This window comes from Taeniopygia guttata, chromosome 11 (genome assembly GCF_048771995.1).
Source record: "Taeniopygia guttata chromosome 11, bTaeGut7.mat, whole genome shotgun sequence".
NCBI lineage: Eukaryota > Metazoa > Chordata > Aves > Passeriformes > Estrildidae > Taeniopygia > Taeniopygia guttata.
The window spans coordinates 11,021,569-11,046,571 of NC_133036.1; the positions used below are offsets into that span (position 1 = coordinate 11,021,569).

At 62.7% G+C, this 25,003-nt stretch overlaps 2 protein-coding genes and 1 long non-coding RNA gene across 4 annotated transcripts in view; 1 reads left to right on the forward strand and 2 right to left on the reverse strand.

Annotated features, from left to right (window-relative positions):
* The window catches only part of PIEZO1 (piezo type mechanosensitive ion channel component 1 (Er blood group)), a 26,905-nt gene extending 10,643 nt beyond the window's left edge, over positions 1 to 16,262 (reverse strand). Inside the window, exons 1-20 of one of the 2 annotated variants that reach the window (XM_072934500.1) lie at positions 16,085 to 16,262; positions 10,029 to 10,124; positions 8,838 to 8,960; positions 8,312 to 8,354; positions 8,074 to 8,224; positions 6,713 to 6,851; positions 4,950 to 5,163; positions 4,628 to 4,793; positions 3,659 to 3,745; positions 3,508 to 3,580; positions 3,275 to 3,366; positions 2,921 to 3,181; positions 2,739 to 2,850; positions 2,472 to 2,650; positions 2,250 to 2,398; positions 1,902 to 2,081; positions 1,739 to 1,827; positions 527 to 684; positions 279 to 455; positions 62 to 187 (exon numbers count right to left, since the gene is read on the reverse strand). In XM_072934500.1, coding sequence (XP_072790601.1) covers positions 62 to 187; positions 279 to 455; positions 527 to 684; positions 1,739 to 1,827; positions 1,902 to 2,081; positions 2,250 to 2,398; positions 2,472 to 2,650; positions 2,739 to 2,850; positions 2,921 to 3,181; positions 3,275 to 3,366; positions 3,508 to 3,580; positions 3,659 to 3,745; positions 4,628 to 4,793; positions 4,950 to 5,163; positions 6,713 to 6,851; positions 8,074 to 8,224; positions 8,312 to 8,354; positions 8,838 to 8,960; positions 10,029 to 10,124; positions 16,085 to 16,151 — 2,682 coding nt within the window. In that variant the 5' untranslated portion in view covers positions 16,152 to 16,262. Of the gene's footprint in view, positions 1 to 61; positions 188 to 278; positions 456 to 526; positions 685 to 1,738; positions 1,828 to 1,901; positions 2,082 to 2,249; positions 2,399 to 2,471; positions 2,651 to 2,738; positions 2,851 to 2,920; positions 3,182 to 3,274; positions 3,367 to 3,507; positions 3,581 to 3,658; positions 3,746 to 4,627; positions 4,794 to 4,949; positions 5,164 to 6,712; positions 6,852 to 8,073; positions 8,225 to 8,311; positions 8,355 to 8,837; positions 8,961 to 10,028; positions 10,125 to 16,084 lie in introns of those variants that run through there. The other variant, XM_072934501.1, reaches the window with a different exon arrangement.
* A 2,485-nt stretch (positions 16,263 to 18,747) lies between these two features.
* On the forward strand, positions 18,748 to 23,793 carry CDT1 (chromatin licensing and DNA replication factor 1). Its single transcript, XM_030282149.4, has 10 exons — positions 18,748 to 19,428; positions 19,777 to 19,893; positions 19,969 to 20,177; positions 20,372 to 20,566; positions 20,656 to 20,801; positions 21,037 to 21,140; positions 21,317 to 21,505; positions 21,933 to 22,067; positions 22,153 to 22,354; positions 23,093 to 23,793. The coding sequence occupies exons 1-10, from the start codon at positions 19,066 to 19,068 to the stop codon at positions 23,254 to 23,256; spliced, it is 1,824 nt and encodes a 607-aa protein (XP_030138009.4). The 5' UTR covers positions 18,748 to 19,065; the 3' UTR covers positions 23,257 to 23,793.
* LOC121470586 (uncharacterized) lies at positions 23,730 to 24,247 on the reverse strand. Its single transcript, XR_005981653.2, has 2 exons — positions 24,160 to 24,247; positions 23,730 to 23,883 (listed from the first exon to the last, which is right to left on the reverse strand). It is a non-coding gene; the product is annotated as an uncharacterized lncRNA (long non-coding RNA).
* Between the last annotated feature and the right edge of the window lie 756 nt (positions 24,248 to 25,003).

Genomic DNA, 25,003 nt, shown 5'->3' on the forward strand with positions numbered 1-25,003 from the left:
GGACACTCAGAACCACACTGTGAACCCAAAAATGCCCTCCCCACAACATCCCCGTGCCCACCTTGACGTATCCCCAGTTGGGGAAGCCCTTCCGGATGCCGAACCAGTTGGCAGGGTCCACAGGGCCGCGGTACAGCGTGGAGTTGCCCAGCTCCTCTGGGGTCAGGTTGGTGCTGTTGGGTAGGGGCTGCAAAAGGGGAGCACCCAAGGGTGGGTCAGCACCCCAGGACCCCCCTCCAGCCAGGGAGCCCCCCGAGAACCGGCCCCACTGGGCACACCTGGGTGCAGTTGCTCAGGTACTGGCGGGGGTCCACGACCTCGAGCTGGTAGAGCATCTTGCAGACGATGATGATGCAGGTCCAGACGGTGGAGAGGCACGAGGCCATGGGGCGGAAGCGGCAGTAGGGCATGGCCAAGGCCCACAGCAGCACCAGCAAGAAGTTCATCACCGAGACCTGGGCCAGAGGCCACGTCAGCACCTCGGGGGGCCCGGCTGAGCCCCCCAACCCCACACCCCCAGGGGTACCTCCTCCAGGGCCACCCAGACGGTGTAGAGAGCCACCAGCTTGAGGACGTGGAGCTCCAGCAGGCGCCTCATGAACACCTCCCCGCGCGTCATCGTGTCCGAGAAGGTCCGGCCCAGCACCACCAGGCGCTCCAGCACCAGCCCCCATTTGTTGGACACTGTGGGGCATGGACCCTCATGGACACCCCAGGACACACCAACCCATCCCCCGTGTCCTCCCCAGTCCGTTCCCACAACCCCCCAACAACCTCCAGCCTCCTCCTGGCTCTGAGGGCATCCCCATCCATCCCTGCATCCTTCCAGACTTGAGGAGACCCCAATAAATCCCTGCACTACGCTGGTCCCAGCCTGGCTTTCAGGACACCCCAAAAACCCCCATGCCCTCCCAGCCCCTTCCTGGCTCAGAGGACGTCCCAGCCCATCCCCATACCCTGCCAGGCTTGAAAACACCCCAATCCATATCCTCAAAGTCAGTTTGCAGGCTTGGAGGATGCTCCAGTCCATCCCCATACCCCCCCACACTCAGATATCACCCCAAATCCATCTCCCTGCCCCCCCACACTCAGATATCACCCCAAATCCATCCCCATACCCTCCCACACTCAGATATCACCCCAAATCCATCTCCATACCCTCCCACACTCAGATATCAACCCAAATCCATCTCCCTGCCCTCCTACACTCAGATATCACCCCAAATCCATCCCCATACCCTCCCACACTCAGATATCACCCCAAATCCATCTCCCTGCCCCTCCACACTCAGATATCACCCCAAATCCACCTCCCTGCCCCCCCACACTGGGATATCACCCCAAATCCATCCCCATACCCTCCCACACTCATATATCACCCCAAATCCATCTCCCTGCCCCCCACACTCAGATATCACCCCAAATCCATCTCCCTGCCACCCCACACTCAGATATCAACCCAAATCCACCTCCCTGCCCCCCACACTCTGATACCACCCCAAATCCATCTCCCTGCCCCCCCACACTCGGGTATCACCCCAAATCCATCCCCATTCCCTCCACACTCAGATATCACCCCAAATCCATCTCCGTGCCCCCTCACACTCGGCTATCAACCCAAATCCATCTCCCTGCCCCCCCCCAGTCAGATATCACCCCAAATCCATCTCCCTGCCCCCCAGGTCCCTCCTGGCTCAGAGGACACCCCCTCCAGCCCGTGCCCCATCCCTGCCCATACCCAGCGAGGCGCTGTCCGGGTCCCGGGGCTGGGCGGTCTCGGCCGCGGCCGCGTCCCGCAGCAGGCGGCTCCCGTGCAGCTCCTCCGACCTGTGGGAAGGGGGCTCAGAGCAGGGACAGGGGGCTCGGGGCGCAGGGGGGTCACCCAGCAGCTGGGCTCCTACCTGGGGATGTGGCAGGGGGCTGGAGAGACGGGGCGGACGTGCTGCAGGTCGGTGAGGAGCATGAAGGGCTCGTGGAAGTAGTGGAGCTGGAGGATGCAGGCCAGCAGGAAGAAACCCATCAGGAGGATGCTGGAGAAGAGCTTGGAGACGCTGAACTGCTCCAGGCCCATGTCGCTCAGCCTGGGTGGGGACAGCAGGGTCATCACGGGGTCTCACCATCCCACCCCAACCTGCCACCGAGCCCCCATGGTCAGGGATGAACCCCAACCTGCTCCGTGCCTCAGTTTCCCCACGTGCCACCCAGCCCTGGTGCCAGCAGGGACCCCACAGTGGGTAGGGGACACTCACTGCTCATCAGTGAGGCCTGTCAGGTTCCTCCAGTACATGGGGAAGTCCTCGAACTGGTAGGTGTAGGTGGCGATGAGCACCAGCATGGTGTAGGCCACCACCAGCCACCAGAAACCCTTGAGCACCTTGCGCCACAGGCTGTAGTACACCTGCAGGGACAGGGACATCAGCAGGGCCACCCTGGGGATAGCCCAGGGCCCCAGGGCTGCCCAGCCCCTCTACCTGGAACAGGATGAGGCAGAGGAGGAAGAGGAGCATGTAGACAATCTTGTAGACGACGAGGCGGCCGGCGAAGGTCACCACGATGAACTTGGCGGCGCAGATGAAGAACCAGAACTTGGCAAAGAAGTTCCTCACCACCTCCCCCAGCTTGTGCAGCACGTCCCGCATCTGGCTGGTATCTGTGGGGGCACAGAGGGGCTGCAGGAGATGGGCAGGGCACTCCTTTTCTGCCACGGGGTGTGTGGCACAGCGTGGGCGAGCCCTCACCCGTGTCACTGGTGGACACCTCCAGCAGCGGCGTGGCCGGGGCTCTCCTCATTAGCACCTTCTCGGTAACGAAGCGCCGCAGCAGCATCCAGAAGGTGAGGGTGAACAGGAGCTGCGGGGATGGGCGGTGAGCGGGCACGGGCGGGCACGGCAGCGCGGGGCCGGGGCGGTGCCACGCTCACCTTGGCACCCAGGGCAATGCAGGGGTAGCTGTGGTGCACCAGCCCCAGCGGCTGCAGCCGCAGGAAGCTGATGTGGGTGGGCAGCTCGGGCACCACGTCCATGGCCCACACGTACTGCAGGCTGCACAGGGCGATGCCGTAGAGCACCAGGAAGGGCGAGCACAGCATGGCGAAGTGCCGCCGGCTCCGCACCGTCCAGATCAGGCACGCCCAGAGCAGCAGCACGAAGGTCAGCCAGCTGTGGTAGGTGATGCTCCACACCTGAGGGCGGCAGGGGTGAGGGTGAGGGACACCAGGTGTCCTCAGCATGGCTCTGTCCCCTCCCCGGGGATGTGTCCCCTCACGGATCTTTACCATCATGGCGATGAGGGCGGACACGTAGCTCTGCTTCATGAGGACGTGGCCCAGGGCGTGCAGGGGCAGCCACAGCGCAGGATGCCTCCTGCCTGGCATGGGGAGAGGGAGCTCAGAGCACCCCCAGGATGTGGGGAGAGGGAGCTCAGAGCACCCCCAAACCCAGGATGTGGGGAGAGGGAGCTCAGAGCACCCCAAACCCAGGATGTGGGGGGGTCTGGGGTCAGCCTTACGTGCGCTCAAGGTGTGGACGGTGCAGTTCTCGTTGCTGGCACTCGGTTTCCCGGTGTTGGGGCACAGCATGGGCTGAGGGCAGAGAGAGTCAGAGCCCACCCTGGCACCCCCACCCCACACCCCATCCCTGCACAGCCCCCCCAGACCCACCTTGGTGTCCTCGGCCACGCGGTCGGCGTCCTGGGGCCAACTCTCCAGCTCCACCAGGTCCCTGGGCCGTGCCGGTGCCACACCTCTCTGCCAGGGCCAGGAGCCACATCAGGGCACCCACTGCCACCACTGGGGACAGGCACCATGCCCCAGCCCCCTGCCAGGGCACCCCACACTGCGGGCACCCCACTGCCCCACACCTCCCTTGCACCAGGGCCGGCTGCAGCCAGGCACATTGTCACCACTTGTCAGAACTCAAAATGTCCCTCAGACATTTTCAGAGATTCCAGGCCTTGGTCAGAAGCATTTTAGACCCTGGCAAGCAGCTGAAAACAGCTGTGATCTTGAGTTTAAACCATAGAATAAATTACCAACTTTGAAGGTAGAACAAGCGATCACAGAGAGTTAGATAGTATAGTAAAAGTAGTCACAAATTAGAGAGAAAAATTTTTTAGTATTGTACAAAGAGATTTTAGTACCTGTACAGGGGGGTTTTACTTTATACATAGGGGTCAAAAGTTCTAAGATAAAAAAAAGTAAGCCTAATCCTGTTCTTCCTCCTTCTTCTTCCTTACCTCCATGTTCTTAGTAATGTTAACATTTTTCTATTAATTTAAGCTAAAGACACACTGTTCAACGTAAATAATAAATATTAGCACATTATTGTAAATATAATACACGTAGTTTCTAATATATAATGTTTATACCATCCCACTAAGGGGCAGAGCCCCGCACACTGCCCTGCAAAACAAACCTACAGCAAGGCAACAAAACATGTTAGAGATAAGCAAAAATAAACAACCTTAAAAACAGCACAAACAAATTATAGCTTCTTCTTTAACAACAAAGCAAAAAAATAAAAACTTTCTACAATCTCAAAATCACCAATACCCTCAAATTCCAACAACCACTGCCACCCTTGTCACCACTGTCACCACCAGGGTCTGGCTCAGCCCTGCAGCCCCTCACCTTGGCCTCCCGCCAGCGCAGCTTCACCAGGGTGGCCACGGTGTAGTAGAGCAGCAGCAGGATGCCAGGGTTGGTGTAGACAAACCAGGGGTAGCTGCTGTTGAGCTCCAGGGTGTTGGGCTGGGAGCAGTTGTAGTACAGGATGATGTCCTTGAAGCCAAACACCCTGTGGGGACAGAGGAGGTGGCATCAACCCCCCCAGTCAGGAGCAGGAGCCACAGTCCCGTCGCTGTGCTGGCACCAGAGGGATGCTCGGGCTGCTCTCCCCAGGGTGGGACCCCTCGGGGGGACCCCGGGCACAGCCCCCTCCCCAGGGACTCACCGTGCCCAGATGGTGGGCGGTGGGAAGACCCCCTGGACGAAGGGGGTCTGGTAGGCATAGAGGCAGAGCAGGTGGCAGGCGCTGTAGATGCCCACGAGGACGCAGAAGGCGTTGAAGACCCGGTGGCTGGTGGGGAGGTGACAGGCCCACCATGTGCACAGCCCCATGAAGAGCAGGAAGTAGACGCTGGAGGAGGCGGAGGGCAGGATGATCCCTGTGATTTATTAAAAAAATATGGATATTGATCTAGTACCTATATCTAACTGTGACAGACAAAAACTCTCTAACAGTTTAAAGTTAGAAAGTGTGTGTTTATTGTGTGTGGGATCTCCCAAATCCACACCGCAGCCTCCAGGTGATTACAGAGTCTTTTTATCCATCCAAGTATTGAATACCCAAAATACAAATGCATATTCATCATTTTGGTACATCCCATTTCTCATTTCAAAAGCCATTCAGCATGTGTGGTTTGTTCCTTGAAATGGGTCGGTGTCCCTTTCATGGGGAGGGGTCTCAAAATGAGGAAGTCAATGAAGTTTTCCTCGTTCAGGCCTTTCTACCTTTTCAATGCCAATATGACAAATGAACTCTTGGTAGAACTCCATTCCTCGTCTTCAGTTGGTTTCAGAACAGAGGAGGCCACAATTGTCTTATGTTCCTAAAAGCTCTTTGTCAGTTTGTGTATTCTTCATTATAAACCCAGCTAACTAAACATTGTGCTGCCAAGCAATCAGTTATTAGTTAACTACTAACTCCTAACTTCATCAAGGCCTACTCATTTATTATTCTTATTTTAATTAACTCTAGTAAGGCTTATTTCTAACTAAAATCTTAGCTCCTCTAAATCTCTAAATGCCTTAAAGTTTACGTTTCACCTGGGGAGCATCCTTCCCCCTTGCAGGGAGTTTTCCACCTTGGATCGAGCATCTCCTTCCTCTTGGTCCAAGCCTCTAAATGCTCTTTAGAGACTCTTCCTCTTTGGACTCTAAATCCATCCTCGGACCACGCCTGGAATCAGCATCCTCCCTCCCTCCTTGGGCTGAGCATCCCCTCCCTCCCCAGCCCAGGCATCTTTTCCTGCACAGAGCAAAGCCTTTGATGCCCAGAGCGAGCAGCTCTCCCCAGGGCTGAGATTCCTCCCTTGGATCCAACATTCTCCCCTTTTTTCCTCCTCAGCCCAGACATCTTTTCCTGCACAGAGCAAAACCTGTGACACTCAGAGCGAGCAGCTCTCCCTGGGCTGGGATTCCTCCCTTGGATCCAACACTCTCCCCCTTTTTCCTTGCACCGTTTTCCTCCCCAGCCCAGGCACCTTTTCCTGCACAGAGCAAAGCCTGTGACACTCAGAGCGAGCAGCTCTCCCCTGGGCTGAGATTCCTCCTTTGGATCCAACATTCTCCCCCTTTTTCCTTACACCATTTCCCTCCCCAGCCCAGGCATATTTTCCTGCACAGAGCAAAGTTTGACTCTCAGAGCGAGCAGCTCTTCCCTGGGCTGAGATTCCTCCCTTGGATCCAACATTCTCCCCTTTTTCCTGCACAGAGCAAAGCCTTTGATACCCAGAGCGAGCAGCTCTACCTGGGCTGAGATTCCTCCCTTGGATCCAACATTCTCCCCTTTTTCCTCTCACCGTCTCCCTCCTCACCAGCATCCCTCCCACCACGCCCCAAACATCTTCCCCTCAAACCGAGCATCCCAACCACCCCACACCGAGCCTCCCCCTCCTCAGCCCGCCCCCCACGTCCCCCCCAGGCCGTGCCCACCTGCCAGGGCCAGCAGCAGGATGGCCATGCCTTTGCCAGCCTCCCAGAGCAGGGAGTGAGCCTTGTCCCTCAGCCTGTTCCGCAGCCGCATCTCCCTGGGTGCTGCACGCCGCTGCCGCCCCGCATCCCTTTCCTCCCTCTGCCAGGGAAAAACGGGCTGCTGTCATCTCCCTGACCCCATCCCGGGCAGCTGCTGGCCGTGCCTCAGTTTCCCCGCTCTGCAGAGGGCAGGGGTGGCCGGCCAGGCTGGCTCGGTGCCCGGCACTGCCCATGTTTATCTCGCCCTGGCTCTGGCAGACAGGTGCCAGCACTCAGATTTTCTCCAGGCTCCCTCCCGTCCGTGCTGGCCCTGCTCTGGTTACAGCCAGGGGGGCTGGGGGACCCCCAGAGTGGGGCTGGGGGTGCCACTGGGGTGCCACGGGCACGGTGTCCCCGTCAGCTGCTGGCACTGCCAGGTGGGGCTGGCATGGCACAGCACCCAGCCCTGCACCAGTGAGCTCCAGCACCCCATAACTGCCCACCCATAACTGCCCATCCCATCACTGCCCACCCTACAACTGCCCACCCCATACCTGCCCACCCCACAAGTGCCCACCCCATACCTGCCCACCCCATCACTGCCCACCCCATACCTGCCCAGCCCATGACTGCCCACCCACAACCTGCCCACCCCATACCTGCCCACCCCATACCTGCCCACCCCATACCTGCCACCCCATGACTGCCACCCCATGACTGCCCACCCCATGACTGCCCACCCCATGACTGCCCACCCCATACCTGCCCAACCCACCCACCCCACAAGTGCCCACCCCATACCTGCCCACCCCATCACTGCCCACCCCATACCTGCCCAGCCCATGACTGCCCAACCCACCCACCCTACAAGTGCCCACCCCATACCTGCCCACCCCATGACTGCCACCCCATGACTGCCCACCCTACAAGTACCCACCCCATACCTGCCCACCCCATAACTGCCCACCCCATGCCCACCCCATAACTGCCCACCCTACAAGTGCCCACCCCATCACTGCCCACCCCACGACTGCCCACCCCATACGTGCCCACCCCATACCTGCCACCCCATGATTGCCCACCCCACAACTGCCCACCCCACTGTTTGCCACGATCCCCGTGGCAATGCCACAGCAAACACGGCCACTCCTCCATGGCTGAGTCACCCTAAGCAGTGTGACAATGACTGAGCCCTCCCAGCTGGCCCAAACTGCCCCAAAGTGTGTCCCCACCCCCTGGGGGTGTCCCCATGCCAAGCCCCGCTGTGCCCAGGCAGACAGGCTGGCAGGTCCCGGTGGCTGTGGGTGGTGGGATGTCCCCGTGGCACTGGGGGTGGCTCTCACCCACTCAGAGCTCTCCAGGGACTCGGGATCCCCTCTGGAGCTGGCACGGCCCAGGCGGCTGCACAGGCACAGGGACAGGGACGACACCAGCAGGATGCCAACGTCGGGTGCCACCAGCCTCACCGAGTTGGGAATGTCCCTCAGATCCAGCCTGGGGGGGACAGCGAGGCAGGGGAGGGCTCAGGGGTGACCCCCAGCCGCTGCCACCCCCCAGCCCCACAGGTCAGGGTGGCCTTACCTGGTGATCCCAATGTGGCGAGCAAGGACCTCCCAGGAGCTGCCTGTGGGGAGGAGGGGGGCACTGAGGGGGCAGAGCCCGTGGGGCATCCATGCCAGGGCAGGATGGGCTCTGCACCAGCAGACACCCCGGGTGGCACGGGATGTCCCCGAGGTGGCACGGGACACCCCCTGAGGTGGCACGGGATGTCCCCTGAGGTGGCACGGGACGTCCCCTGAGGTGGCACAGGACATCCCCTGAGGTGGCACAGGACATCCCCTGAGGTGGCACAGGATGTCCCTGAGGTGGCACGGGATGTCCCCTGAGGTGGCACAGGACACCCCCTGAGGTGGCACAGGACACCCCCTGAGGTGGCACAGGACACCCCCTGAGGTGGCACACGGCTGGGACCCCACAGAGCCCCAGCAGGACGGGTCCCACGTGTCACCAGCTTGAGGCTGCAGCCCCAGGGCAGCACAGAGAGCGGGGCTGTGGGTGGGTGGGTGGGTGAGGGTGGGCAGTTATGGGGTGGGCACCCCCTACTCACAGTTGGGCTCCAGCAGCTGGTCCAGGAGGGGCAGCGTGTAGAGGCATATCTGGAAAACCAGCTGGGCCAGGAGGAAGAGGATGCTGGTGCCCAGCAGGGCTTTGATGATGCGGCTGGTGTGACCTGCAAGACACGGGCAAAGCTGCCACCCACCAGCCAAGGACACCAGAACACCCCTGGGAGGGCTCCAGGGGTCCCCATCCCTGCTGGAACACCCATGGAAGGGCTCCAGGGGTCCCCATCCCTGCTGGAACACCCGTGGGAGAGCTCCAGGGGTCCCCATTCCTGCTGGAACACCCATGGGATTGCTCCAGGGGTCCCCATCCCTGCTGGAACACCCCATGGAAAGGCTCCAGGGGTCCCCATCCCTGCTGGAACACCCATAGAAGGGCTCCAGGGGTCCCCATCCCTGCTGGAACACCCCATGGAAGGGCTCCAGGGGTCCCCATCCCTGCTGGAACACCCCATGGGAGAGCTCCAGGGGGCTCCAGGGGTCCCCATCCCTGCTGGAACACCCCTGGGAGAGCTTCAGGGGTCCCCATCCCTGCTGGAACACCCCATGGGAGAGCTCCAGGGGTCCCCCCACTCCACACCCGTCAGCCCTTCCAGCAGCTGTGGCCGTGCCCCCATCCCACCCGCCTCTCCGGGCCCCGTGCCCGTTTTCCTGGCCAGGGGGTGGGGTGGGCAGCGTGCCCACCACAGCTGTGAGCTGCCTGGGGGCGGCCCCGGGCCAGCAGCTTTCCCTGCCCTTGTTTTTTCCTGTAAATCCCGGCAAAGGCTCTCGGCAGTGCCGGGATGCGGGGCCGGGCAAGCCCATGAAATATTCAGAGGGTAAAGCTTTTAGCTGTGGCCGTGCCAGCGCTGGGGTGGGCACAGGGGGGCTGTGGGTCACCCTGAGGCCACCCTGATGCCCGGGAAGGGTGGAGGGGCTGCTCGTGGTGTGCCCACACCGCCCAGCCAGGAGGTTTTTGGTTAATAGGGTTCCATCCCCACCCTTGTGGGCCACCAGGGTTATTAATAACCCCGCTGGGCTATAATTAACAGAGAGAGGCTCCACACGGAGCCACGCTGCCCAGGCGGGGTGAAACCGCAGCCAAGGTGCCCGTGGGAGGGCACAGGGGGGTGGCAGCTGCCCTGCTGCCCACCCACCCCCCCCAATGCCAGCCCTGCACCCCAAGGTGAGCCCCTTACCTGTGGTGAAGCGCGGGGAGGGCCCCGGGAACCAGGGCAGGAGCAGCAGGAAGAGCAGGTACACCAGGGACAGGGCGTTGTAGCGGAACAGGCAGGCTGGGGACAGAGGGACAGGCTTGGTGACAGCCACGGGGCACAGCGAGGGCTCACAGCTGCACCCCACCCCAAAAGGACACAGCCCGAAATGCCAGGCGGTGCTGGGTGATGCCAGGTAAGACAAGGGGGCAAACCACAAAAAAGTGACACCAGAAAGAGGGACACGTGCCACTCCTGGGGACCCACACGGGTGACAAGGACAAGAGGGGACAGCAGAGGTCCCAAACACGTGGGGTGACAGGGGAAGAAGGGCCATGAGTGGGTTTCCACACCACTGCCACCAAACCAGGCTGAGCATGGCAGGGACCCCACGGCCGGGGTGGCACCCCCACCCGTGACCCCTGGCACAGCTGGCACAGCCCCTGCCCCCAGCCCTGCTCTGGCTGGGCCACCAGCTCGGCACCTTCCCCCTCACTTATTTTTAGACCTAAATTACAGCTTGTTTGGAGGAGCCGGGCCGAGGCAGCGCCCTGCGGGGACAGGCGTGGGGACAGGGACGTGGGGACAGGGACATGGGGACAGGGACATGGGGACAGGGATATGGGGACAGGGACGTGGCACCTGTCACCCCGGAGGGGACTCAGCGTTCCTGTCACCACGGTGACAGTGACAGACACCGGCACATGCACCCACGGGCCAGCAGCACCAGGACACCCCCGGGACAATGCCACCAGCACGGTCAGCCCAGGGAGGGGACAGCCACCGGGAACTGGTGCTGGTGACCCCGGCTGTCCCCGTGCCACGGAGCCGCTCCCCTTGGCACCCCACGGGGGAAGGGGTGACACGGGGGGGCTCAGCTGTGACCCGGCCGGGCGCCAGGGACACGCTCAGCTCCGCAGCCCGGCTCAGCCCTTCCTGTGTTTACCGGGTTTCAATGGGATAACACATCCTGGGGACAGGGGACAGCAATGGGACAACACATCCTGGGGACAGCGACAGGGACAGCGCGGCCAGGGGGGGACACAACGCCGAGGACAGCGGGACACCCTCGTGGGGAGCGCCAGGAACACGGGGTAAAACCAGCCCCAGCCCCCAATTGGGGTCCCCAGGTGTCCCCAAAGCTGTGGGGCACAGCCTGGCCCCAAGCGGGGCTGGGGGGCTCCAGGACCGCCACCAGCCGCCACCTCCCCGCGGTGACCCCGGGACACGCCACCTCCCGAGGGCTCCTGGCTGTTTCCACGGCTGTTTCGGCAAAGTGTGATCTCATGGAGCAAATATTCCAGCCGAGAGGAGCCTTCCCGGCACGGGGGCGAGCGGCTGTGCGGCTTCCGTGGGAGCCGGGCACGGCCCCACGGCCACGGGCACACAGCGGTGCCAGCGGTGCCACCCACCCCGGGGTGACGGTGACACAGCCACAGCCACGTCCTGGGCACTGCTGGCATCCAGGGCACGGCTGGGAATCACAGTGACAACACAATTATTGCTGGGCATCAGGGGTACCCACCCGCTGCCCCCGTTATTTGGTGCCACCTGCACCCCAAGGACCCTCTGGCTGGCAGCTCACCCTGCACCCATCCCCAGGAAACCTCCCAGAAGTGATGGATGGCTTCAAAAGAGGGAAAGGAGGTGGTGGCAGGTGACAGGATGGTTTGGGGGCACCCTCAGAGCCCAGCCTGGCACCCCCTGGTGCAGCGGGGCGTGCCCGGGGTGCCCGCGATGCGTGGGTGCTCCGTGGAGGGAGGGAACCGGTTCCCCGCGGTGCTGACAGGGAGAAAAACCAGTTTGGCCTGTGGGGAGAGCAAACCCGCCCTCCAGAGCCGTGGGTGCAGCCACAGCCCCCTCCCCACGCAAGCAGTGCCCTCGCCCACCACCCCCGGCGGGACCGCTGGGCGCTCACCTCGTCCCTGAAACCTAAACTTTAAAGAATTTAGAGATTTTAGAGGAGCTAAGATTTTAGTTAGAAATAAGCCTTACTAATTAAAATAATACTAATAAATGAGTAGGCCTTGATGAAGTTAGGAGTTAGTAGTTAACTAATAACTGATTGCTTGGCAGCACAATGTTTAGTTAGCTGGGTTTATAATGAAGAATACACAAACTAACAAAGAGCTTTTAGGAACATCAGACAATTGTGGCCTCCTCTGTTCTGAAACCAACTGAAGACAAGGAATGGGAGTTCTACCAAGAGTTCATTTGTCAGATTGGCATTGAAAAGGTAGAAAGGCCTGAACGAGGAAGACTTCATTGACTTCCTCATTTTGGGACCCCTCCCCATGAAAGGGACACCGACCCATTTGAAGGGACAAACCACACATGCTGAATGGCTTTTGAAATGAGGGATGGGATGTACCAAAATGATGAATATGCATTTGTATTTTGGGTATTCAATACTTGTATGGATAAAAGGGCTCTGTAATCACCTGAGAGGTGCAGTGTGGATTTGGGAGATCCCACACACAATAAACATTCACTTTCTAAACTGTTAGAGAGATTTGTCCCTCACAGCTCGATATCGGTACTAGATCAATATCCATATTTTTTAATAAATCACCCCTAAGGTGGACTGGCACCCCAATTCCTGCCTGCCCAGCCCCGTGACCCCAGAGTAGCTCCCACACAGGTCACCAGCACCGGCAGCACATTAAATATTAACGACGTTAATGAGCTGGGATAGGATAAATTACAGCACTGGGACGTGCCGGGGTTCCTCCACGCCAACCCTAATTGGATATCCCCTGTGGGAGGGGATTGGGGTCACTGGGCACCCCTGGCAAAGTGGGGGCAGCCCGCGGGAGTGGGCACAGCGGGTGCCTGGGAGGAGGGTTGGGGTCTGGCACAGCCCCTCCCTGCACACCGGGCACCATCCCATGCCCAGCCAGCTTCCAGCATGGATCCATCCCTGCTGGTTGGGATGAGGGGGTTCCCCAGACCCCCGGAGCTGGGGGAGCCCCACACACCAGCCTTGCACCCACACCACGCTCAGCACCTGCTCTGCAGGACCTGCAGCCACTCAGGATTAATTAGCAGAGCTCCTTAATTCCCTGCCCTGCTCCCTCACACGGGCCCGTTACCTGCTGCCAGGGCTCTGCCAAGTTAATGCCAAGGCCACCAGCCCCAACAGGGTCCCCAAGGTGTCACTTTGCTCCCAGGACTCTGCACCCGCTGGCTGCAATCCAGAGGCAGGGTGAGGAACCCAGAGGCCTCATCCCAAAATCCCACCAGCGTGGCTCTTCCTATCCCAAAATCCCACCAGCGTGGCTCTTCCTATCCCAAAATCCCACCAGCGTGGCTCTTCCTATCCCAAAATCCCACGAGTGGCTCTTCCTATCCCAAAATCCCACCAGGGTGGCTCTTCCTATCCCAAAATCCCACCAGCGTGGATCTTCCTATCCCAAAATCCCAAAAGTGGCTCTTCCTATCCCAAAATCCCACCAGGGTAGCTCTTCCTATCCCAAAATCCCACCAGCGTGGATCTTCCTATCCCAAAATCCCACGAGTGGCTCTTCCCATCCCAAAATCCCACCAGCCCCAAAGCAACAAGCCCTCGGGCAAGCAGAACTGCCAGCCCCAGCCCCTCTCTCCAGGAAAGAACAGCCCCACAGGGTCACCCCCCATATCCTGTTTTTGTGGAAAGCTGATCCCAGCTCCGACCCTGCTCCCGGGAATGCCGCAGGAGATGCCCCAGGAGGGCTCTGGGCCGGGTGCCAGCGTGTGCCAGGGCTGCCAGCCCAGTAAATCCCAGTAGCAGCCAGCAGCTCGTGCCAGGGGACAAGTGTCAGGGACACCCCTTGCCCTGGCACGCGCCAGGAGGGCCCAGCCCGTGCCAAGGGCTCCCGGAGCTGCAGGCTGAGCACTGGGACACGGCAGGACACGCATTCCCAGAGCCACCAACCCTCCCAGCGTGACCCTGGCAGTGCCAGGCAGTGCCCAAATTCTGCTGTCCTCACCCAAATGGGACCTGCTGCACCCAAGGGAGCCCCCACCTCACTGGGGCTGTGGGGGCTCAGTCCTGGCAGCCGGGGGTGCATCTCTATCCCATCTTATGCTGCCACCCCATCCCCTCCCCTCCCCCAGCGCCAGGAGGAAGCAGCAGTTATTGCTCTTGGAGACAGCGGTGGCTTTGCTGCTTTTTTTGTTTTAATTTTTATTTTTTTATAGTTTTTTTTTTCCTCCTCTATTTTATTTCCCGGGGTTTTATAAAAAGCACCTGACCACAGCAGGCAGCTGCAGCAGCCCACGCTGCACCCAGCTGGGCTCCAGCCCTGCGGCACCTGGGACCCCCAGGGACCCCCCCCAGCACCCTGGCGGGGCAGAGGGGGCTGTACCCCCACACCAGGGGGTTCAGGGGGGCACCGCAGCCCCACAGAGGGGGTGCCACCCTTCCCCATCACCTCTGCCCACGGATCAGCGTGGCACGAGTGGCACTGGGGGTGCCCGGTCCCATCTCGTGGGGATGTGCTGTGCCCCCCGTGGCACCCCGAAATCCGGGCAGGGAGGATGGAGCCGAGGTGGGGACACAGCCCAGGGCACGGGGGGCACGGGGGGCACGCCCGGTGCCTCCCCCCGCCCCGAGCCGACCGGGAGCCGCCAGCAAACATCCTGCGGACGTTCGGGAGAGCCGAGGAGGAAGGGAAGGAAGGGTCAAACCCTGCCCGGGCCACGGGGCAAAGCTCCCACCCACCCACGGGCGGCGGGACGAGCCGCGCCCCCCGTGCCTCAGTTTCCCCCGGTGCTCCTGCGGGACCCCCGGGCGCTGCTGAGTCACCCCCCCCGCAAACAAGCGGAGCACGACCGACACCCCGCCCAAACCGGGCCCCGAATTTAAACACGCCACCGACAAGCCCAGCGTGGGGAGGGGACAGCGAGGCCACCGGTGTCCCCACCCGTGGGGGACCGGGTGACCCCAGCGTACCCCGTGGTGGGGTAAAGCGGCAGAGCCAAGCAAGGCAGGCGGGATTTGGGGCCAAAACAGGAGGATTCGGGGCAGGAGGGCCCCGCGGGAGGCCGGCCCGAGGCCACGTGTCGCCGCGGGCACCCATGGGTGCCGCCGGCAGCTCCGCGCCCCGGGACCGCCGCTGCCCCCGGGCCGGGCAGCGCAGCCCCCGCTCCCCTCCCGGGCTGGGTTATGGTTATAATTATAATTAACCTCCTGACATCCTGCGCGATGCTCTGACTCACTGCCCCGGCAAAGCGAAGGGAAAAAAAGCAGCTTTTTCTACAGTCACCGACTTCCTCCGCCAGCGAGGCTTTGGCCGCGGGCTGCACCCCGAAACCCAACCCCGCTCCCCAAAACACAGCCGGGAAGGAACGGGGCTGCTCGGCCGGACCAGCCTCCCTCGGCCGGAGCGGGTCCCTCTCTCTCCAGGTGACAGTGTCCCAAAAGTCCTTCTAGGGGCACCCCAAAAGCCATGCCCGAGCTCAGGGGCCCCCCAGCACAGCAAACAGCCCCGGCACAAGGAGCCCCCCGAACAATCCTCGCTATAAAGAGATTTTTCCTTTGCCTTTACGCAAACGCAGCGTCCCCGGCTTCAAAGAGCCGATTCTTGTCCCGGGACACGGGGATTTTCCAGGCCGGTGGCCAGCCGGTTGCCTCGGTGGGTGGCACATCTGCCATCAAAGCGCGACAGTGCTGGGAACGGGCTGGTGGCAGCCTGGGGACCGCAGAGCCACCGGGGCTGGGCTGGGCACGCTGCTAGCCGGGCATGGGGACGGGATGGGTGCCAGCTGCCACCCCGTGTGGCGACACGGCCGTGTCCCACTGGGTCACCTGCAGCCCGGACAGCGGGACACGCACACGCCGCGTCCCGCCCGGAGGAAGCGGCAGCGCTCCCCGCGAGTGGGGCTCGGTCACGGGTGGAACCGCAGCACCGGGGCCCCCCCTCCGCCGCGGTTCCCGGTGCACGGACCCGCTCACCCCTCGCTCGCCTTCCCGGTGCTTCCCGCGCCCCACGTGCCACCGGGACACCCCCGGGACGACTCCACGCACCGGGGTCACCTTTCGGGGGGATCCCCGCACTTACCGGCGAGCAGAGCGAGCGGCAGCAGCAGCCAGTAGAGCCCCGCGCAGAGCCCCCGCCGCCGGTTCATCCCGCCCGGGGGGGCCCGGCCCGAGCCGCTCCGAGCCGGGCTGGGCTGGGCAGGCCCCGGTACCGACGCCGCTGCCCCGGTGCCGCGGCGCTCCCGAGGCGCTGCCCCCGCCCCGCGCCCGCCGCTTTATAAAGCGGCACCGCCCGCCCCCCGCCCGCGGGGCCGGCGCGGCCCCAGCGCCGCCCGCCGGTACCGGCACCGCCACCGGCACCGCCACGGGTTGTCCGGGCTCGGCACGGGCCCCCGCAGCCCCCCGGGTCAAGGGGGGAAAAAATATATCGACTCAAAAGGAAAAAATAAGGGAAAAAAGGAAAGAAATATAAGCAGATGTGTTTCGTGTTTGTTTCGTCCGAAAATGAAGTGAAAGTCAGAGTTAGTTTTTGTTGGGTGTTTGTTGTTGATAGCAGGGTGGAGAGGTGCTGCTGGAGTGGGGAGCTCGGGAGGCTCCCCCAGGAGCTGATGGGCAGCCCTGGAGATGGGTGCTGTGTTCCTGGAGCTGGGTGCTGTGTCCGTGGAGCTGGGTGCTGTGTTCCTGGAGCTGGGAACCATCCCATGGTGTGTCCCTGGCACCAGGGAACCCCTGTGTTCCTGGAGCTGGGTGCTGTGTCCCTGGCACCGGGGAACCACCCCATGGTGTGTCCCTGGCACTGGGAACCATCCTGTGTCCCTGGAGCTGGGTGCTGTGTCCCTGGCACTGGGAACCATCCTGTGTTCCTGGAGCTGGGTGCTGTGTCCCTGGCACTGGGTGCTGTGTCCCTGGCACCAGGAACCACCCCATGGTGTGTCCCTGGCACTGGGAACCATCCTGTGTTCCTGGAGCTGGGTGCTGTGTCCCTGGCACTGGGGAACCATCCTGTGTCCCTGGCACTGGGTGCTGTGTCCCTGGCACCAGGGAACCACCCCATGCTGTGTCCCTGGCACCAGGGAACTGTCCCATGTTCCTGGAGCTGGGTGCTGTGTCCCTGGCACTGGGTGCTGTGTCCCTGGCACCAGGGAACCACCCCATGGTGTGTCCCTGGCACTGGGTGCTGTGTCCCTGGAGCTGGGTCCCTGATCCCTGGCACCAGGGAACCATCCTGTGTCCCTGGCACTGGGAACCATCCCATGGTGTGTCCCTGGCACTGGGGAACCATCCTGTGTTCCTGGAGCTGGGTGCTGTGTCCCTGGCACCAGGGAACCATTCTGTGTCCCTGGAGCTGGGTGCTGTGTCCCTGGCACTGGGTGCAGTGTCCCTGGCACCACGGAACCATCCTGTGTCCCTGGCACTGGGTGCTGTGTCCCTGGAGCTGGGTGCTGTGTCCCTGGCACTGGGTGCTGTGTCCCTGGCACTGGGAACCATCCTGTGTCCCTGGCACCAGGGAACCCACACCCCATGGAACTGGGAGCCCAGAGTGGGGAGTTGGGGTCACATCTGGGGCTGGGCTGTCTCAGTCCCAATCCCAGCCCGAATCCCGGTGGGTCCTGCCGGGCACAGCTGGGGCACGGGACGCCTGGCAGAGCTGGGAACCACCGGCCTCCAGCAGGAACCACTGGCCCATGAAATTCTCCACATTCCTTGGCTTCCCTGCACTTCTTGTTTTCCCAACACGGTGAATAAACTGGCATCCAGCTGGCACACCGCCGGACTGCTCCCCACTCTCCTCTGGGCTCCCTCCAGAATTCCAGGGCCTCTCCTCCCCACCCCAAACGTGCCCAAGTGCTGCCATCCAGGCAGCCGTGCCCACAGCACAACCCCCAAGCCAGGATGGGCCTGATGGCTCCCAAATGTGTGTATCCATGGGTTTGGTGGGCACAGCCCCTCGTGGGGGCATCCTTATCACGGGGACTCAGCTGCATCCGCCCTCACCGCTGGGATCCGGAGGGAGCTGCTGGTGTGAGTGAAACACAATTCTGGTGTAAATTAAAAACTTAACACCACATCCACGAGACCTGGGTATGGGAATTACCCCTGCCAACACCTCGGGGCACCCCCCAGCCAGCAGGGATCCAGGAAAGATCCAGGAAAAGGCGGTGCAGGTACCCGCAGCAGCCTCTCGCTCCCCCCCAGCCCTGCAAACCCGCAGGCAGGCGGGGAACGGAGGCTGTGGAAGCAAATGGGCACCGGGAATGGCACCCCAGAGCCCTGCCCTGCCCGGAGCACTTTGCCAGCCTCGCTCAGCTTTTACAAGGGATGGGGGAGACTCAGTAAAGTGCTGCGGGCACGGCCTGAGTGCCTGGCAGTGATGGGCAGGAGGTTTCTCCCAGCTCCGGGCACTGCCAGCGGCGCAGGGACAGGCGTGGGGCAGGAATAGCGGGTGGGGGACGCTGCAGGAGCTCCCGGAGCCCCTCGTTCCTATGGCTGCACCCCGGAGGGTCTCCAGGGCTTGGCCCCACTGCGGGGGACCACCAGCAGCATTCCGGATTGAAATTCCCGGCTTTTCCCCCACTAGCCCAGCCGGAGTGCTGCTGCTGCTCCCCGCCCCAGCGAGGCCGGAGCCCCCCGGAGCCCCCCGGTCCCCCCGGGTCCCCCCACGTGCAGCAGCGCTCCGCGGGCCGCGGCCCCTTTAAGAGCCGAGTGGCGCCAAACCCGCTCACGTGACCGCGCCCCGCCCCCCGGTGGGCGGGGCCTCGGCGCGCGGGCTCCCGCCAAGAGAGAAGCGCGCGGGACCGGCCCCACGTGGTCTGGACGGGACCGGGACCGGGACCGGGACCGGAACCGGAACCGGGACCGGGATCCGGACCGGGACGGAGATCGGGACCGGGATCGTGACCAGAACCGGGATCCGGACCGGGACCGTGATCAGGACCAGGACCGGGATCGTGACCGGGATCCGGGATCGTGACCGGGATCGTGACCAGGACCGGGATCCGGACCGGGATCGTGACCAGGACCGGGACCGGGATCCGGACCGGGATCAGGATCAAGACCGCGGCCATGGCCCAGCTCCGCCTCACCGACTTCTTCAGCCAGACAAAAGCGACCCCCGGAGCCCCGGCCAAGCGCAGCGGCGGCCGCCCGCTCAAGGCCGCCCTCGCCGCTCCCCCGGTGCACCGGGAGGAGGAGGAGGATGGTGTCCCGGCGGGGCTCAGCGCCCGCTCGCCGCCGCTGCCCGGCTCGCCGCGCACCCCGGCCCGCGGGGGCCGCCCGGTGCTGCGGGGCATGGCGGGCAGGAAGCGGAGCCGCCGGGACATGGAAGCGGAGTCGCCGCTCGGGGCCCGGCTCGGGGAACCGAGCGGAAAGTCGGCGCGGAAGAGGCTGGAGCTGCCCCGGGATGCGGAGCCGGGGTCTCCGGGAGCGGTAGGGAGGTGGTGGGGTCGGGGATGCGGCCCTGAAATGGGATGGGGGAGGATGAGGGCGTGGGGCAGTGAGTGGGTGCGTGTGGAGCCATAAAACAACAGCCCCGCCAGTGCTGGACCCCATTTCCCCGTGCAGGACCCCCCGAACTTACCTCCCCTTCTCCTCATTCACAATCCCCCCCTCACCGGGACTTAACCCTGCCCCAAGTGCACGAACCCCAAAACTCACCCCCTTCAGCCCCACTGCCCCTATTGCAGACCCCTCTGTGGCTCCCCCCTCCCAGTGCGAGATTTTGGGGGGCACAGGGGAAGGGATCCGGATAATCCCTGACTCTCCTCTCTCTTGCAGGCCACCAGCTCCTCGCCTCTGGCCACTCCTGGACCCCCAACCCCCGTGTCACAGGACGTGGCCGTGTCCCCCGCGGGCCGTGGGCAGGACACGGGGCCGGCCCGGCGCCTGCAGCGGGTACGGGCTGATCCCGGCGCGGGTGGCTTCGGTGCCGCGTGTCCCGCTCTGACCCCATGTCCCCTCCCTGCCCAGGAGGACGTGGCCGAGCTGCAGGGCCGCCTGCAGAGGATGAAGGTGCTGGGCCAGGTCCCCTCTGTCCCCAGCGGGACCAGCGGTGAGCTGCGGAGCCGCCTGGAGCGGGTGCGGCAGCTGGAGCTGCGCGCCCGGCAGAGGAGAGCGGCCACCGGGGACACCGGGGACACCGGGGACAGCGGGGTGGCAGATCCTCAGGGACACACCGGGTGAGGAGCAGCTGCAGGAGGGATTTGAGGAGACTACCACGGCCCTGAAGTGGTTTTGTGAGGGTGTGGGGGCTCTGAGCGCTGTGACACCGATGTCCCAAGTGATGTGACCTCGATATCTCCTCAGAGAAGGGGTGAGGGTGGGAGCTGGGCGCTGTGTCAGCACCCTGAGCCCCTCCTGTCCTTCCCCACAGCCAGCAGCCCCCGGCCTACCAGCGCTTCCACAGCCTGGCCCAGGACCTGCCCCCGGGGCTGACGCTGCCCTACAAGTTCAGGGTGCTGGCAGAGATGTTCCGCAGCGTGGACACCATCGCCGGGATGCTCTTCAACCGCGCCGAGACCGTCACCTTCGCCAAGGTCAAGCAGGGCGTGCAGGACATGATGCGCAGGTGAGTCGGCCCGGTTTGGGGTCCCAGCAGCCCGGTTTGGGGTCCCAGCTGAAGCTCTGGGGGTCCCCAACCTCTGTGGTGCTGTACAGGCAGTTTGAGGAGCAGCATTTGGGGCAGATCAAGGCCGTGTACCCCAACTCGTACCGGCTGCGGCAGGAGAAGAACATCCCCACCCTCAGCAGCGGTGGAAAGAAGTCTGAGTACCAGCTGACACTGGAGCCAGTCCTGGGGGAAGGTATGGATGGTTTTGGGGTGCCTGAGAGCTGGGGTACGCTCAGTGCTGGCTGCTCCCTGAATCCATAGGGATGCTGTCTGCTTGGTCCATTAAATGGAGCTTCTGAACGTGTTGGAAGTGGGAAACACTTTGGGACAGGAGGGACAGTGTCCAGGCAGCGACTGAGCTCCGTGGCAGGGCTGTGATCCTGTCCCTCCGTGGTTTGTGTGGGTGACACTGGTGTCCCTCCTGGCAGAGGAGAAGGTGGATGGGCGCCCGCACCTGTCGGCATCACGGCTGCTGGAGCGCCGGAGGGAATTCCACCGCAACCTGGTGAACATCGTCAGGGAGCACCACAAGGTGAGGGGCACCTGGCCGGGGTTGTCACTGGTGCCATCCAGGCTGAAGGACACGGAGGTTCCTCCTGGAGGTGGGCTCTGAATTGGCTCCCTGTGTCACCAAACCGTGCTGGGAGCGCGGGGCAGCGGCTGCCTCTCCGTTCCTGGTGCCGTGGCACAGCTCTCACCCCTCTCCAGGCATTCCTGGCTGCCCTCAGCCCTCCCATGGTGGTGCCAGAGGAGAAGCTGACCCGCTGGCATCCCCGCTTCAACGTGGACGAGGTGCCGGACATCAGCCCCGCGGAGCTGCCGCGGCCGCCGCACGAGGACAGGCTGAGCACGGCGCAGGAGGTGCTGAGCGCGGCCCGGGGCATGCTGAGCCCCAAGGTGAGGCAGGGCCAGGGGCTGGCACCGACTCTGCCACCTCTGGGAAGGTGTGGGTGGCTTCCCACTGCCAGAGGGCAGGGGTAGGTGGGATAGTGGGAAGGAATTACGGGCACAGGTGGCCAGAGAAGCTGTGGTTGTGCCATCCCTGGAAGTGTCCAAGGGCAGGTTGGATGGGGCTTGGAGAAAGCTGGGCTAGCAGAAGGTGTCCCTGCCCAGGGCAGGGGGCTGCAAATGAGAAGAGCTTCCACATCCCTTCCCGCTCAGAGCATTCCACAATCCCATGAAGCGCCCCAAACTCCCCTGTGCAGGCAGGATGCACCAGGATCACTTGGGCTGCCGGGTGACGGCGGGGGCGGCAGAGGGGAAACTTCTCTTTCCTCCAGCTTGAACCGTAACCCAACTCCTCCTCCCTCTTCCACATGAGCAGATGGAAAAAGCTCTTGCCAACCTGGCGCTGAGAACGGCCGAAACCAGCGCGGGGGAACCGGCGCTTCCCAAATCCCCGGCCCCTGCCAGCACCTCCGGCGCGCTCAGAGGGGTGTCCCAGGGGCTGCTGGAGCGGGTGAGTAACCCCATCCTGTGCCGTGGGGCTGGGGGCACTGCCCACACCCAGCCCGGGCACTGAGGGTGCTGTGGGTGTCCCGCAGGTGCGGGCGAAGGAGGCGGCGCGGTTGGTGGCGCTGCTGACGCGGGACGCGCGGCAGGAGCAGCGGGATGCGCGGCTGGCGCGGCTGCCGGCCATGGCGCGCGTCCTGCGCAGCGTCTTCGTGGCCGAGAAGAAGGCGGCGCTCAGCATGGAGCTGCTCTGCGCCCGCCTGGCCGACAGCTGCCCCGAGCTGGTGGCACCCGGTAGGGATTGGGGGGTTTGGGGGGTCTCTGCGGGAGGAGGGGGCTGCGGGAAGCTGAGCTCTGATCCCCAGGGTGCTCCTGAGCTCTGATATCCTGGGGTGCTCCTAAGCTCTGATCCCCAGGGTGCTCCCGAGCTCTGATCCTGAGCTCTGATCCTGGGGTGCTCCTGAGCTCTGATCCCAGTGTTCCCAAGCTCTGACCCCAGTGCTCCAAAGCTCTGATCCCCGGGGTGCTCCAGAGCTCTGATCCTGGGGTGTTCCCGAGCTCTGATCCCAGTGTTCCCAAGCTCTGACCCCAGTGCTCCAAAGCTCTGATCCCCGGGGTGCTCCAGAGCTCTGATCCTGGGGTGTTCCCGAGCTCTGATCCCAGTGTTCCCAAGCTCCAATCCCAGTGTGCCTGAGCTCTGATCCCAGGGGTTCTCCCGAGCTCTGATCCCAGTGTGTTCCTAAGCTCTGATCCTGGTGTTCCCGAGCTCCAGACTCTGGTGTGCCCCCGAGCTCTGATCCGAGTGCTCTGAGCTCCAGACCCCAGTGTCCCCAAGCTCTGACCCTGAGATCTGATCCCAGTGTTCCCGAGCTCCTGATCCCAGTGTCCTGAGTTCTGATCCTGGTGTTCCAAGCTCCTGATCCCGGTGCTCCCCAAGCTCTGATCCCAGTGTTCCCGAGCTCCAATCCCAGTGTGCCTGAGCTCTGATCCCGGTGTTCCCGAGCTCTGACCCCGCTGTGCTCCCGTCCCCAGGTGAGATGGAGAAACACGTGCGGCTCTTCGCGGAGCTGCTGCCCGACTGGGTGGGCATCCACACCCTCAGGACGGACACCTACGTCAAGCTGGACAAGGAGAAGGACCTGGGCCTGGTCACCGAGAGGCTCAACAAGGCGGCCAAGGAGGCCGGAGCCCTCTGAGCCCCTCCGGGGTTGGGGTTTTTCTCTGCAATCTCCTCAAAATGTGGCAAATCCCGACAGCGCTCTGGGTTCTGGGGTGGGCTGGAGGGAGGCTCGTCCTCGGGTGGCTGAGAAAGGGCAAAATGCCTTAATTTAACTAATTTAACTAATTCCTGTGGTGGGAGCTGTGAGGGTTGTAGGTCCCCGTGTCCTTGAGCAATCCGGTGTCCTGGGGTGATGATGAAAGTGACCCTAACCCGAGGAACCTTTTCCCTTTCCTGGTTCTCCTGAAGGTTCAGTGCATGAGGGGTCTCCTGAAGGTCCAATTTCAGAGGTTTCTTCCGTTAACTGGGTCCTGGTGGGGTGAAGGCAGAGAGGGTGACAGGCAGGAAGGAGTGAGAGAAAAAGTCACAAATTGGTGTTTCTGGAGCTTCTGGCCTCGTTCTGTTTTTAAGGGAGGGAAAACGCATCTTGCAGTCCTCGCTGGAAACAACTACAGGACTTGTCAAAACAGATTTGTATTAAATGTTTTAAATATAGTTGACTTGTGTTAACCCAGCGCTCTTCTCGCTGCCTGTCTCGTGGTTCTCCATGGCAATTGGCGCCGGGAAGGGCTGGCTCCTCATCCAGCTCCTGGAGAAAGACTCACTGGAAAAAGTGAGCGTGGGTTTGCAGGGAGCTGAATGCAGCTTTTGTAGATGGGGCTGGGGCAGGCAGGGCTGACGGGGTTTTCTCTCCCAGGGGAAATCCCAAAGCCACTTGGCCCAAGTGGCTTGGGAAGAGGGACAAAGGGTGAGGATGGCTGCAGGGCAGGGCAGGGGTGGGAGCTGCCCAGGGCTGTGTCACACCTCACACTGCTGATGGGGACACCAGGGACCTGCAGGGAACAGCACTCGATCCTTTCATCCTGGGCAGACTCCCTACCTTAGGTGCTGGGCTGGGGTCTTGGCAGCATCTGAGATCCCACAGCATTTCCTGTGGGAGCACGAGGCCTTCCTCTTCCTCCTCCTCCAGGCCCGTGCTTGCCCGGCTCCTGCCGTGCCCTGTTTCCAGGGAGAAGGGATTAAACCCAGTGCAGGGCTGGGTGTGAGGCTGGGGGGACTCCTGGGTGAGGCTGGGCTCTCAGCCGTGCTCGGGGAGGGAGCAGGACTGGAAAGGAGCTGGAGTGAGGAGCAGGATGGAAAGATGCTGGAGTGAGGAGCAGGACTGGAAAGGAGTTGGAGTGAGGAGCAGGACTGGGAAGGAGCTGGAATGAGGAGCAGGATGGAAAGGAGCTGGAGTGAGGAGCAGGATGGAAAGGAGCTGCAGTGAGGAGCAGGACTGGAAAGGAGCTGGAATGAGGAGCAGGACTGGAAAGGAGCTGGAGTGAGGAGCAGGACTGCAAAGGAGCTGCAGTGAGGAGCAGGATGGAAAGCAGCTGGAAGCAGCAGCCACACTCACATCCCATCAAGCTCCCGCTCTGCTCCCCGGGATAAAACCCTTCTCCCACCTGGGAGCTGCTCCTGCCCAGCCTGGCCTCTCCAAGCCGGTGACATCAGGGGCTCTGGCAGCCCAGGCAGGGCCAAGGCAGCGTCCCCACGTTCCCTGATGTCACCTGCTGGCACGGGCAGGGCTGACGCTGCTTCCCCGGCTCGCAGCTGCTTTCCACGGCTCCTGGGCTGGAATGGATTTTCCCCTCTCCCCCGCAGCAGGGACCCTCTCCTGTGCCAAGGCTGGGAGGTGCTGCTGCCCCAGGGTCGTTCCCCAGGGAATTTATAAAACAGAGGGT